The sequence below is a fragment of the Cheilinus undulatus genome, linkage group 5 (assembly GCF_018320785.1).
Source record: "Cheilinus undulatus linkage group 5, ASM1832078v1, whole genome shotgun sequence".
NCBI lineage: Eukaryota > Metazoa > Chordata > Actinopteri > Labriformes > Labridae > Cheilinus > Cheilinus undulatus.
In genome coordinates this window covers 51,479,005-51,492,629 of record NC_054869.1, presented here as the reverse complement: position 1 = coordinate 51,492,629, position 13,625 = coordinate 51,479,005, and the positions used below count along the sequence as shown (strand labels likewise).

The 13,625-nt window shown below is 41.1% G+C and overlaps 1 protein-coding gene across 1 annotated transcript in view; it reads left to right on the top strand.

Annotated features, from left to right (window-relative positions):
• The window catches only part of si:ch211-158d24.2 (multiple epidermal growth factor-like domains protein 9), a 79,951-nt gene extending 66,786 nt beyond the window's left edge, over positions 1-13,165 (top strand). Inside the window, exons 5-6 of the mRNA XM_041786636.1 lie at positions 7,205-7,474; positions 10,906-13,165. Of these exons, the coding sequence (XP_041642570.1) occupies positions 7,205-7,474; positions 10,906-11,429 (794 nt within the window). The 3' untranslated portion in view covers positions 11,430-13,165. The remainder of the gene's footprint in view (positions 1-7,204; positions 7,475-10,905) is intronic.
• Positions 13,166-13,625: the final 460 nt, after the last annotated feature.

Below are 13,625 nucleotides of genomic sequence, written 5' to 3'. Positions count from 1 at the left end.
GGTTTGTGTGTGTCTATATGGAGGTGTGTGTCTGTTTGATGGTGTGCGTGTCTGTATGAAGGTGTGTTGGGATGTGTGTGCATGTGTGTGTTTTGAGGCAAATTGATTCATATTTGATCCACAGAGCACCCCACAGCTTTTAAGTGATACATGCAACAGCCAGTATTCTCTGCAGGGTCATATTTGACCCGTAACACCACAAATGTCACTTTTTTTTTTTTTTTTTTTTTTTTTTTTTGAGACCTTCAGAATTTACTAAAATGGTGAAAAGTTCTTTTGTTGTGTTAAAATAGTTGTGTCTGAGGATTAAATGAAGCCTCGTTCCAGTACAAAAAAGCAAATGATACTTTTTACATACCTAAACTTGAAAACGGGTCAAATTTGACTTGAACACAAAATAAAGGTTAAGATCATAGAAGATCACAGACGCTTTTAGTGGTTTCCTTTACAGTGGAATGCAGTTATCCTAATATGTGCATGTTAGAGATGACATATTCGTGGGAATCCTCCTTATGTTTCTTTTAACGCAACCTAATTTAAAATCATTTAGGTTAATGAAAAAACAAGCTGCAGTCTGATCCCAGCCTCGGGGAAATTGAGTTTTCTGGTTTATCTGAGTTAATAGTGTGAACTCCTATTTCAAGGCCTTAATTACAGTGTGGCTAGGAGCCACGTTACGCCATGTTGTGCATGTCCTCAGCATCTAATGGTTTCAGTTCACCTGGCTCCGACATCACACTGTGACACGGCGGCTTAGATCACAGCTTATCCTCGTCAAACGGCTGTTGAACCCTCTCTTCAAACTGCCTACTGAGGTTTCCATTTAGCACCGCATCATCGCGTTCACTTTACATGGATATTCCTCATCACATTATCTCTCACCTCACCCTTACTCAGTCTGGACCAATCGTCGACAGCATTCCCGTGTCCCGACGCCCCCCCCCGCACGGCTGCCTGCATGGCAACAGCCACGTATAGATGCACTTAGGCTGTCAGGTTATGTTTGCTTGTACCAGGGGCCGCAGAGGAAGGTTGTACAACGTGGGAGGGGAGGGGAAGGGACACAAACCAGGCTGAGCGGAGCTGGGACAGCATGAACACAGCTGGGCCATTTCAGCGCCAGTCAGGCAGCAACAGACTGAGGGGGATGGGCAGCATCGCATCCTCTGTTTAGACAGAGAAACCATAGGAAGAGCCGCGTTAGCGAGGACGTGATCGTAAATTTGCCCGGGATCAGGTCCACAGAGAGCTGCTCTTATGTTAATTGTGTGCGTGGTGGTGGATGATGTTTTTAGATGAAACCCTGGAAGTGAAAAGAGAAGCAGCCCTCAAGTAGAGGTTGCCCTGGCAACAGTGACAGATGAGAAGATGCCACAATGCAGTATCAGGGCTCCATACCGGAGGATAGATGCTTTCTAAATGTGCTGATGAGGCCTGTTGCAGTAAATGAATACCCCCTTCACTGACACACTCACAGAGGTGAAATGGAGCATTGCACCAGTTCAGAATATGGGTCACACATGTTAAATCATGCTTGTATGATTGTATCTCAGTGATGTACCACGGCTGGGCTCATCCTGCTGATAATTTCAATCATTCTCTACTTTTATTCCCGTTGTTTTCCTTTTATTAGCGCACATGTGTTTGGAAGTGCCTGCTCAGGAGTTACCTGGCCTTTAAATGTGTGTCATCAAAGTTGATGATGGTGTTAAACAAAGAGGTCGCGTCCTACGGCCCAGAGCCCAGCAGCTCATCTTTCCTCCTGGTTATATAACCCAGCAGGCCGGCTGCCTTTGAACCTCCAGCAGAGGTTAAATCAAGCTTATCAGGAGCAGCCTGTTCAGTGCTGGAATACAACACAGCCATGTGACCGTGTACATCTAGGCCAATGGAAGGCAGTTATCTGTGTCTAAATCATTCAGCACCAAAGGACTCTGCTGTGGAGAGAGCTGGAGTCTACATGAAGAGCATCACGCAGTGAGCAGAGCTGCAGAGGAGGGTGGTGAACTGGAATGTTTTCAGATTCAACTCATAGGCCAAGTACTCTATGTGTACTCATACATGGGCTATAAAGCTGTACGCTTTTTCTGGGGCAATCGTGCAGCCAGCTACTTCAGTCTGACATTTGGATAGTGTTCAATGAACCTCCATGACCAGGTGGAGTCATAGATGCCTCCTCAAAACTCAGAGTTAATTTTCTGACCTCAGCTTGCTGCTCGGGTCTAAAGTCGGAGAAGAAAAGACGATCACGGAAAAGAATATCTTGACCTAGATTCTTTCTATCAGTTTGTCGGGTATTGACAACTCTCCTGAAGGTGGAGTCACTGAGAGATAACTAGTGTGATTGCAGACAGGCCAAACATGAACACACAACTGTTATGTACTAACTGTTATCTTTGCTAAAAATAATTAATACTATTAACCATTAACCATACCATTAAAGGGGTATAGCTGAAAACCTGCTGGAACCTGGGATGGCCCATGAAAGTCAGCAAAAAAATGGTATTTTGTAAAGCTAAGCTATGATAACCATGTTTTATCAGCTGTTGTTCTGTTGCTGCATTATTATATTGTTTGCATATGATTCTACATTTTTGGTCTTATCTAGAAACGTCTCATTTTGGAGTCCTTTAGGAAGACTTCCCCATGAGTAGGACCATAAACCAGAATTAGAAATCCCCCATTTTTTTGTTCTATTGTAGTGTTTTCCTGCTTTTTTATTACCTCCGCCAAGGAGGTTATGTGATCAGGTGGGTTTGTTAGTTTGTTAGTTTGTTTGTTAGATTGTTAGCAACATAACTCAAAAAGTTGTGGATGGATTTTGATGAAATTTTCAGGAAAGGTCAGAAATGGCCTAAGGAAGAACTGATTAGATTTTGGGACTGATCCGGATCACAGTCTGGATCCAGGAATTTTTTTAAAAGGGTTCTGTACTATTGGGAGATAGTGCTAATGGCCGAGGTCTGCGCTGTTACCACTTCACACCAGGAGATGACGGACATGAGTATCTTCAATCCCAGCTGCATGTTTTGGGTGTGTTTCTATTCAAAGTTTTGGAGTTTATAGAGTTTGAAAGATGCACGCCCGGTCGAAGAGACGAGTCGGAGCATAACAGAGAGAAAGACAGCGAATTTTAGCAAGAATACTCACAATGCTGGGAGGAATAGAGGAATATTCACCCTCTGCCATGACTTTCAGTCGTCCGGTGAGACCATGGGTGAGACTGTCAGTGCATCTGTTGGCTAGGCAGGCAATGCTTCAGCCCTGACCGTCCACACATAGCAAAGCCAGTGCTTTACTTCACTGTGACTCCACCCCACCGGGGAAGGAGTAATTGGCGAATTAGATTTTGGGAGTGATCTGGATCACTGTCTGGATCCAGGAATGTTTTTAAAGGATTCTTCACTGTTGGGAGATAGGGCTAATGGCCGAGGTCTGCGCTGTCTGAATGAACTCTTTCAGGATCTTAAGTCCCTTTATTAGAGGCTTATTTTGATGTTTTTTTAGTTGAGTTGTATCAGGTACTCGGTAATAGTGGTGGTATAAGCTAGGGATGCACGCTATTATCGTCCTAGTATCAGCAGATATCAAAATTTTTGCCGATATTTTAGATCTTGATAGATATTTTGGCCATGAATATCAGCATATATTAAGTGTAAAATCTGACCATATATACTAATAAACTAGAAGAGTTTTAGGCTGGGCCCACAGACCTATGTAATTTGATATCTTTTTCTTTATTTGTCCTCATTGTTTAAACTTTAAAATGTGTTTGAAGATAAAAGAGCATTTGTTTCTTTTTTCATCCTCAAATCTTAAAGGGGACATATTCTGCAAAAATCTCTTTTTCAGGCAAAGTATGTGCCCCTGGCCTGTCCACAATCTCTTCAACTACCAGAAAATTCCATTCTCTCCCCACCTACCCACCTCTCAATCTGAGAATAAGCTGTTCTCAGATTCTCCCCTCATGATGTCATGTGGCGTGTTAGCCCCGCCCCCAGGTCCAGTTGGCCCTCCCCACTTGGAAAAAAGTTCCACCCTCCTCTACTGATCTCCTCTACTTCCTCTCAGCTGCCAGCTGAGAGGAAGATCAGGAGAGCCACATCCATTAAGCCACAGCCATTTCCTGAGAGGGGAGGAGTCAGACAGCTCATGACCATTTAAAGCCACAGATTTAGAAACAACTCGCTCTGAGCAGGGCTGAAACAGAGGGGGTTTTAGGCAGACAAAAATACAATACTGTAATGTTTTTCAGCAACAAACTTCACAGGCATGCTTTGGGGACCTCTGAGATGAAAGAAAACTTGTCTAAAAAGGGTAAATATGTACCTTTAAATTGTGTTCAAAGGACTGAATTTTTAATTATGTAAAACATATTTAAATATTGGCATATCAGGTATCGGCAAAAGTCCAATATTGTGCATCCCTAGTATTAGCCTCCAGTGATTTCACTGAAGAGATCACTGATCATACTGGTAGGGAAGCTAGGCTATACAGTGCTACAGGCAGGTACAACTTTTGCACCTAATTTAGCAAGTTTTTGGGCCAAAAATCAATGTTGGCTAAACTGACACTCTGTAGCAAGCTTTTGAAGAATTCTTTACCCAGAAGCCTCTGCATTTGGCCCTATTTTGCAATGCAACATTCGGCAACGTGTTCTTCCAACCCATTATTTTGTCAGCTGCTTATTAGCTTTTTGGGATTGAGGACTTGACAGAGACGGCAACAACAAACTTAACTGAAAACAAGTTATTTCAGCTCAGTTTTCACTTCAACAGCTGACAGTGTTTTCTTAAACTAATCATATAGTGATGACTGTAGTTAGCCATTAGAAGAATAAGGCGACAGTCATAAACTCGCGTGGATGACAAATTTACATTTAGCTGAGGAGTTCTTAGGAAGAAGAGTTCTGTCTAAAGCCGACTCAGGAGAGCAGAAGCTTTCTGATCTCAAAAAGAAACACATCATGCCACCATCCAAAGAAAACACAAGAACAAAAGAGAAACAAAGTGACCAAAATCTATCAGTCTGGAAAAGGTTACAAAGACATTTCCAAGGCTTTGGGACTCCAGCGAACCACTGTCAGAGCCATTATCCACAAATGGAGAAAACTGGGAACAGTGGTGAACCTCTCCAGGAGTCGTCAGCCAACCAAAATAACTCTGAGAGTGTGATGAAGACTCATCCAGGATGTTACAAAAGAACCCAGAACCACATCCAAAGACTTGCAGGCCTCAATGGCCTTAGTTAAGGTCAGAGTTTATGACTCAACCATCAGAAAGACACTGGGCAACAATGGCATCATGAGAGAGTTCCAAGGCCAAAACCACTGCTGACAAAAAAGAACACAAAGGCTCATCTCACATTTGCCAAGAAACATCTCGATGATCCCCAAGACTTTTGGAGAAATATTCTGTGGACTGACGAGACAACAGTTGAACTTTCTGGAAGGTGTGCGGTACATCTGGAGTAAAAATAACACAGCATTTGGTAAAAAGAACATCATGCTAACAGTCAAACATGGTGGTGGCAGTGTGATGGTCTGGGGCTGCTTTGCTGCTTCAGGACCTGGACCACTTGCTGTGATTGATGGAACAATGAATTCTGCTGTCTACCAGAAAATCCTGAAGGCCAGCATCCAACCAACAGTTCATGACCTCAGGCTCAAGCGCTCTTGGGTTACGCAGCAGGACAACAACCTGAAACATACCAGCAGGTCCACCTCTGAATTGGTCAAAAAACACAAGTTTAAGGTTTTGGATCGGCCAAGTCAAAGTCCGGACTTAAATCCCATTGAGATGCTGTGGTGTGACCTTTAACGGGCAGTTCATGCTGGAAAAACCTCAAATATGGCTGAATTTTTTATTTGGGTGATGCGTGAGAAGAATAAACATCAAAGTAAACATTAAACACCCTCTTCATTTCTGTAAGGAATGAAAATAATTTCTTTATACTTCATTTTAAACTTGGTCATGTTAAGACATTGCTTTAGCTCCACATTCAGAGTATTCCAGTTTCCTCCCACTAACAGACGCACAAAAACTTTTCATCACCATGAACATGCAGACAGATTTGGATTTAAATGTTCTCCTGAAGTCATAGTTACCTTTGTCAAATCCAGAAAAAAGTGATGCTGAAAGGAGGTGTTGTGGTTTTTAGGGTATCTTATGTCTTTAAATCCCTACAGCTATGAAATCAAGTCCAAAATAATCAGGTTTACAACAGTTTTATCAGGAATGACTCGATATTTAATCTTCTTTTTTTTTTACAGAAATCCATCATCAGCTATTAGAAGTGCATATGATGCCTGATAAACATGCACTTATCTGTCCAGTCCTGTAGTTTTCTCTGTAAGGTCAGCCTCTTGGAGAATGGGGATTTTCCAGACAAGCATCAAACCTGAAGATGGAGGATATGGCCGTCCTGATAAGATATTTTGATCACCCATAGGCGATAGGATGCTTAAAAATTACTTTCATTTAAAAGAAAATACAAATACTAACACAATTTATGCTATTTGGACCAAAAAAATTATTTTATTTTAGTTAGTCTGAGAGTCTGACCCCAAAGCCTGGGCCAAATCTGGTCCTTGTACTAATGTAGTTGATGATCGCTGCCCTACAGTAACAGGGTGGAGAAGTGCTTAGAAACATTCTCTTTGTTTCCTGATGTGTTGAATTTTCCTGACATTTATCATTTAAAGTGTTTTTCCTTAATATCTGGCCTTGGTTAGAGTTTTTATAACAGATCAGTATTTTTCTCCAGGTAAAATCTGCCTTGTGTGGGTAAAACAAGCTCCTTCTGAGCACTGATTTCTGTCATGTGGCGCCACCTTGTGGCTGTTTTATTCAGAAAAAGCTGACTGAAGACAGAGCCACATACTTTTGCATGCTTCTCCCTAAAACACAACCAAAAGATTTGAATTTTCCTTTGAAATTATATTTTCCAGCACAATCCCTGTGAGTGTTTTCAACAACTCTTGTGTTATGTTGACTGAAGTTTTGAGTTCTAATTTTAGAAAATGACTAACAAGCTGGAGATATGAGGTAGTTGTGGAGATGTCTAAATTTATACTTCAATGTTTCGCTGCAGCAGATGACCAGCAGTTCTTAATGAGGAGTGGCTCCATTACATTAGTTTATCATTGTGGCTGTATGGTCTGCAGTGGTCTCTCTAAAATGCACCCTTGTGTCTCCTTGCACAGATTCCAGTGGCTCCCCGGTGTGTGACCAGTGCCTTCCTCGGTACAGCGGCCCACAGTGTGATCAGTGCAGCGCGGGCTTCTACAAAGCGTCAGGAGTTTGTGTTCAATGTGACTGCAGCGGGAATGCTGACCCCAAGGGCCCCGTCGAGCTCTGTCACCCCGACACTGGCCACTGTCTCCGCTGCATCAACAACACCACAGGGCCCCAGTGCCAGCTCTGTGCACCAGGGTTCATAGGGGACGCCAGAGCACAGAACTGCACCCGTCCAAGTTAGTATAAATATCATTATGTTATGCTCTTAAATATAGCTCATCATACACAGTGTGATGTACATTTTCATTTCCTATCTGAAGAAATCTACCAGAACATGGACAGATGTTTATAATTCCATGCTATCATGCTATATTCCATGCTATCTGAGTCCTACGTATTAAACCTTATTTTCAGCTTAATCTTAGCTGTCCAATGCTTCTCTTCTAAGGCCATGCTTACACAACAACACTCTAAGTAGGAAACTTTGGTACAGAGTGAAACATTTTCAAAATGCCCCCACCTCGGTCCTCCGTGTAGAGGGGCAGAACAATACTCTCTGAAAATGCACATGCACACTATGGTTGCACTCAATTTGCATGCACGAGTGTCATAGCAGTCTGAATCAAGCTACTGCAGGTTAAGGCAAGCCGTCTGGAGTGATTTCCTGTAATTCGGCTTGTCAACTGGATTTAGAATGTTGCAAACAAATAATGTGAAGAGAGGAAATATTATTCCTTTTTTTAGGGCTGTAAATGTCAAGTTAGATAAAATCATGCCATAAATTTGGAAATGATTCCACCTATCGTTTTTCATCGGATCCTCATGATAATCACTGTAATTACTGTCGTAGCGCAGCATCACAGCTCATATAAACACAAAACATCTTTGTTAGCTCAGTCTTATTATAACGAAGATACTCACTGAGAATAATACATTTTGGGCTGCACGGTGACACAGGGGTTAGTGCTGTGGCCTCTTGTCGCTGGTTCCCTCCTCGGTCAGGGCCTCTCCATGGGAGCTTGCATGTTCTCCCTGTTGGTTCTCTCCGGGTACTTAAGCTTCCTCCTGTCACCAAAGACATGCTCGTTAGGTTAATTGATCACTCTAAATTGGCCGTAGGTGTGCCTGGTTGTCAGGTAAGGATCCCCAGATGGCCATTTTCTTTTAAAATTTATTTTTGGGCCTTTATTTGATAGAGCAAGGACAGTGGATCGACTCAGAAACAGGGAAGAGAGTGGGGAGAGACATGCAGTAAAGGGTCTCAGGCCGGATTTGAACCCGGGCCACCCACGTACATGGGTAATGCCTTAAACCACTCAACCATCTGCACGCCCCGGATGGTCATTTTTGAAGGATACTACATCATTGACTACCGTCAGAGGACTGTTTCAATCTCGAGGGTCCTCAAATTTTTCCAAGGACTGGGTCCTTCAAAGAGAGAATTTCCAAGGATGCACATATGGATCCTCTGCTTGCAGGAATTACCCACAATCCAATGCGCATTGTTTTCCTTCTCTTGAAAATAAAGAAATAGCGTAATATAAAGGGGAAAGGGGGGTCCTAGAGCACTCAGTCCACTTTTAAATGTCCTGTTTATACTGTAAATATGTTGTCATCATTAGTTCATATCGTTAAAGTAAAGCTGGACGGGTTAAAGTCACACCATATAATATGATTATATTATATAACTATATTACATGGTTATATTAAATCATCAATCTGATTATATGATCATATCATTATACACTCTAAATAATATTACTGCACTTTACTCAATTAAATCAGTGATTTTTTTTACACTCAGAAATACTGAGTAGATTTCAAAGCTTTGGAATAAAGTAAAACAAATCATTAAAACCAAGTAAATCTAACTTATATTTATATATATACTTATATACTTATATAATAAGGCCACATAAATTAAGTTAGTAGAATTACCAAATTAAATTGCGTAAATGTAATTGAAATACTTTGTAAACCATACAGAAAAAATAAAGAGGAACCACAAAACTGCTCTTTTTCTTTGTTGAAACTAATTTTGTCAAATTTTTATAAGTGGTAGAAATGTATTTTTTGAGTAATCATTACTCATATGGCTATGTTGGATACTTTCCATAAAGTTACGTGTTCTTCATTAACCTCAAATTTCCCTTTTTTCCATCATGTACGTCTATCTTTAACGTTAACGCCTCCCAGTGTAGTCCAACTTAAGCGGCTACAAATGACAATAAGTGAAAAGTGCACTTTAAATCAGGAAATTCTCTTCTGTCATCTTACGATTACCACTCACTGTATACTATTCCTGTCCCCTAAAAGTGTCTGATGCCCTAAGGCATTCTGGGACAAAACATAATTACAAAGATTCAGTACTGTTCACCTACAACTAAAACTGTGTTCATCAACTCAGAAAAACAGAGTTGAAACAGCTATTTGGGATTTTTAAGTTAACACAACCTATTTTTCTTTAACCAACCTCAACTGTTCAGTCTCACAGTGGGATTATGTGTTGCTTCTTTTACTGCTGTGTATGTAAAAATATAATATTGTTTAAAATGACTTTGTAGTCTTGTTGTAGTCTTAAGTCTGGTCAGACTGAGAGTAGCTGTTCTGCCAAAAATGCACTGTTTGAATCAGAACCGTTAGAGAGTGACATCACTTATTTTGAGTAGAATAGTCAAGTCACTAATAGTATTGAGAAAAACTATCTAACATTTTTTGTCCTGAAAAGTGATAACTTTTCATAGTGTATAATGTACAGACATTATTATTAATGATATTCAAACGATTTAATCTGTCAGTCAAGTCATCATTTCTTTTAATCAAATTAACTTATTTCACATATGTAGATTTCACTCAAAGATTCATGTTTGAGTTTAACTCAAGAATATTGATCATTTCAACCAAAATACTCAAAATAATGATGTTCATTGGGTTTACTAAGTAAAAATACCTAAATATAACTGTTAGATTTACTCTGCCCTTGAATGATTTTTTAGAGTGTATATATTATGACTATATAATGATGTGATAGCTTTAGCTGGGTAAAACTTGTGGAGGTTGATGTTCATATCCCTCCCATTTTTGATTTCTGATGCTGCCATGTGTATGGACACATCCCAATGATGTAGTCACAACTGAAACAGCTGATAATATCGTGTTCTTATCTTTTGAACTAATAAATTGGAATTTTATTTCAGATTTGAGCCTTTACACCTAACATTTTAACTTTTTTGAATTTCCAAATGATTTATCATCAGTGCTGATTTTTCTTCTTTTTTTAAATTTTTTACTACTAGTGAAAATGAGGTTGACAGTTTTTAGTTAAAAAGGTGACCCTGTTAGGCCCTCAGGTTAGACCTGAATCTCGAATTTGGCCCCTGCTGTGATTGAGTTTGACACCCCTGCACTAGTGGGAGACTACAGAGAAGGGACTAGATAAAGTCTTTTGGCTCTGTTGTGAAGGTAGGACCAGGGAACTTTAATGGGCAGTGAGGGGAGGGAGTTCAGGTGGACATGTTGGCTGTTTAGTTTGTGAGCTACAGGGTTGTGAATTTGCTGGAAGCAGCATCTTGGAGGAATAAAAGCCTTTACGCAGCAGAGAAACATGTACTTATTTAGTTTTTTACATTTTTTTTCCCTGAATTAAGTCCTGTTTTTCTCTCCTCAGCTCCTCGGCTCATTCCCTCACCCGCAGCTGCGACCCCAAAAGAAGCCCCCACATCAAGCACACCCCACCCCTCCACACCCACCACCAGTACACCTTTGACCTCCACAGCAAGAAGCCGCCCCGCCTCCACGTCGAGCAGCAACGCGAGCGATGCCGTGAGCACGGCTGCCACCACTCAGGCCCTGCTGACCAGCCTGAGCAGCCCCACTGACAACACCACGGCCGCCCTGACCGAGGTCTCCTGGACCCAGTTCAACATCATCATCCTGGCCGTCATCATCCTGGTGGTGCTCCTGCTTCTGGGCTTTGTCGGAGGCGTATACACGTACCGGGAGTACCAGAACCGCAAGCTTAATGCCCCTTTCTGGACCATAGAACTGAAAGAGGACAACATCAGCTTCAGCAGCTATCACGACAGCATCCCCAACGCTGACGTGTCGGGCCTGCTGGAGGATGAAGCCAACGAGGTGGCGCCCAATGGCCAGCTGGCCCTCACCACGCAGGGGAACTGCTACAAGGCTTAGCACGGCATACACCCCCAAGACTGGACAGCCAGAAATACTGATGACACAAAGCTGCTGGAAAGAACCAAATCCAAAGCTCCTCATGTTGACTGCTTTTTGTAACCCTGCAGCACTTCACCACACTTTTCAGACTGACAGTGAGATCAAGCTGATGTGATCAAATATGTGGAAAGGAGACTGATTTCCACTTGAAACATTTTCCCTTTTTGATATGATTATGTGTGGATTTAGTGAAATGGGTCCAAAGACAAGAGAGTTTTGTTTGAGCTGTGCCTGCAGAGGGCGATGTTGTGCAGACAAGTTAGGTGATAGCATGGTGTAAGACAGGTGCAAACACTCACCTGTCTGCTGAAACATGATCCTGACACTGGTTAGAGGACTAACAGGAGCCTAGCATTTCAGATATTTTTAAAATGGACTTCAGACTGTTTAAGTTATAACCTGATCACTGAAGGAGTGATCTTAAACGGAGACAATGATTGTTATTTAATGAATTTTTATTCTGCTCTTATTTATTGGTTGATGTTCATTCTCGGGAGAAATGCTGCACATGTATGACGTGTTTATTCATGGTGTTTTATCTTATGTGCTGTCGAATGGTAATTTGAATTGGCCAGTATGTTTTCATGTATAGTTTGTGTGTTTTTTGGGGGAAGGTAAAGGCTGCTGGCACATGCATTGTAATGACCTCCTCTTTTGTTAATAGCTTCCTGTTTTTTCAAAGCGTGCCAGCTCACCTGAAGTATCTTAGAGGAGTGTTTCTTTTATAGAAACTACAAACTTGCACCACTTGGCACTACTGCGGGGTAGTGACTCATCCTCGGCTCACGTAAACCACCATAATCGACTTCTTATCTAATCCGCTTTTTGCTGTCTACCTTAGCAAATGTTGAACAAACTATTTACAAATGTTTATGTAGAGGTTGGGTTTATGGCTCAGTCTTAGGTGATAGGGAGCCACGAAGGTGTACCAGGAAGCGAGATTAGAGGGAAAGTCTGGCCTGCTGTGTGGGAGAACACCACAGTAAAGGAAATAGCACACTTCAACTATTTGACCTCTCTAGGTGCACAAACACACAGGAAGTGTACAAACCACGTCACACACCTTTAGACAGATTTCAACATGCAGACGCTGCTCATTCAAATGTTTTCATTGTGGTTTGTGCGCTGCCATGCCCAGCAATAAAAACCATTAAGGACATATCTGAAAGCTGACTCCTCAGTCCGGTGGATGAGTGGTTCTCAACTGGTCTAGCCTCAGGACCCACAGATATCTGTGATGACAAATCTTGACCCGAATAGCCAAAAATTTTCAGCAATGCACATTTAGTAAATAAAAATGTTGCACTTAAGATCTTGGAGGGAACAGAATTTATGACAGGAACAAGAGACATGGCAAACGTACCCGTTTTACAACCCCCCTTTCCCCATTATAACGTGTAAATTTTAGCCAATTTTGCAGAGATCTTGAGAAATTACTTCATTAACATGGTAAAAAGCTCTTTATTGCAAGAAAAGTAGATAAATGATTAGCAATATTGATAAAACATTTAAATTTACCCAATTACCACAATAAAACAGAGTCAAATAACTGGTGTGGTTGCATGTTCTTCATAGAATTATGCCACCATTTTTTTCCAGACACACATTCCCCTCTGAGAACTGCTCCGTGACCCACTTTTGGGTCCTGACCAGTGTTAATTTCGTTGACTAAAACTATGACTAAAACTATTCGTCGACAGCCTTTTTTTCCATGACACAAACTAGACTAACGCTAACAAAAATAGATATTTGATGTCTAAAACTGACAAAAAATAATTTTAGTTTTTGTCAAAATGACTAAAACCAGACTAAAATGTAATTTAGTTTTTGTCAGTCATTCAAAATCCATGATATTTCTCTACTGGTGGCAAATCTGTCAGAAAACAATGCAACTTTTGCTCTTCTGCCTCACAGCTGTAGAAAGCAGGGACCCCAGGTTTTGCTGAGTGCAGAAAACACACTACCATGATTTGGAGCCAGATTCAGACAAGAGAATAAATAGTTGGAATAAAAGTGAAGAATAAAATGTGAGGACTTTATGTGGACTAAAACTAGACTAAAATGTTTTGAGTTTTCGTCGACTAATACTAGACTAAAACTAAAAAGGATAGAAATGACTAAAGTGTGACTAAAACTAAAATGCATTTAATTAAA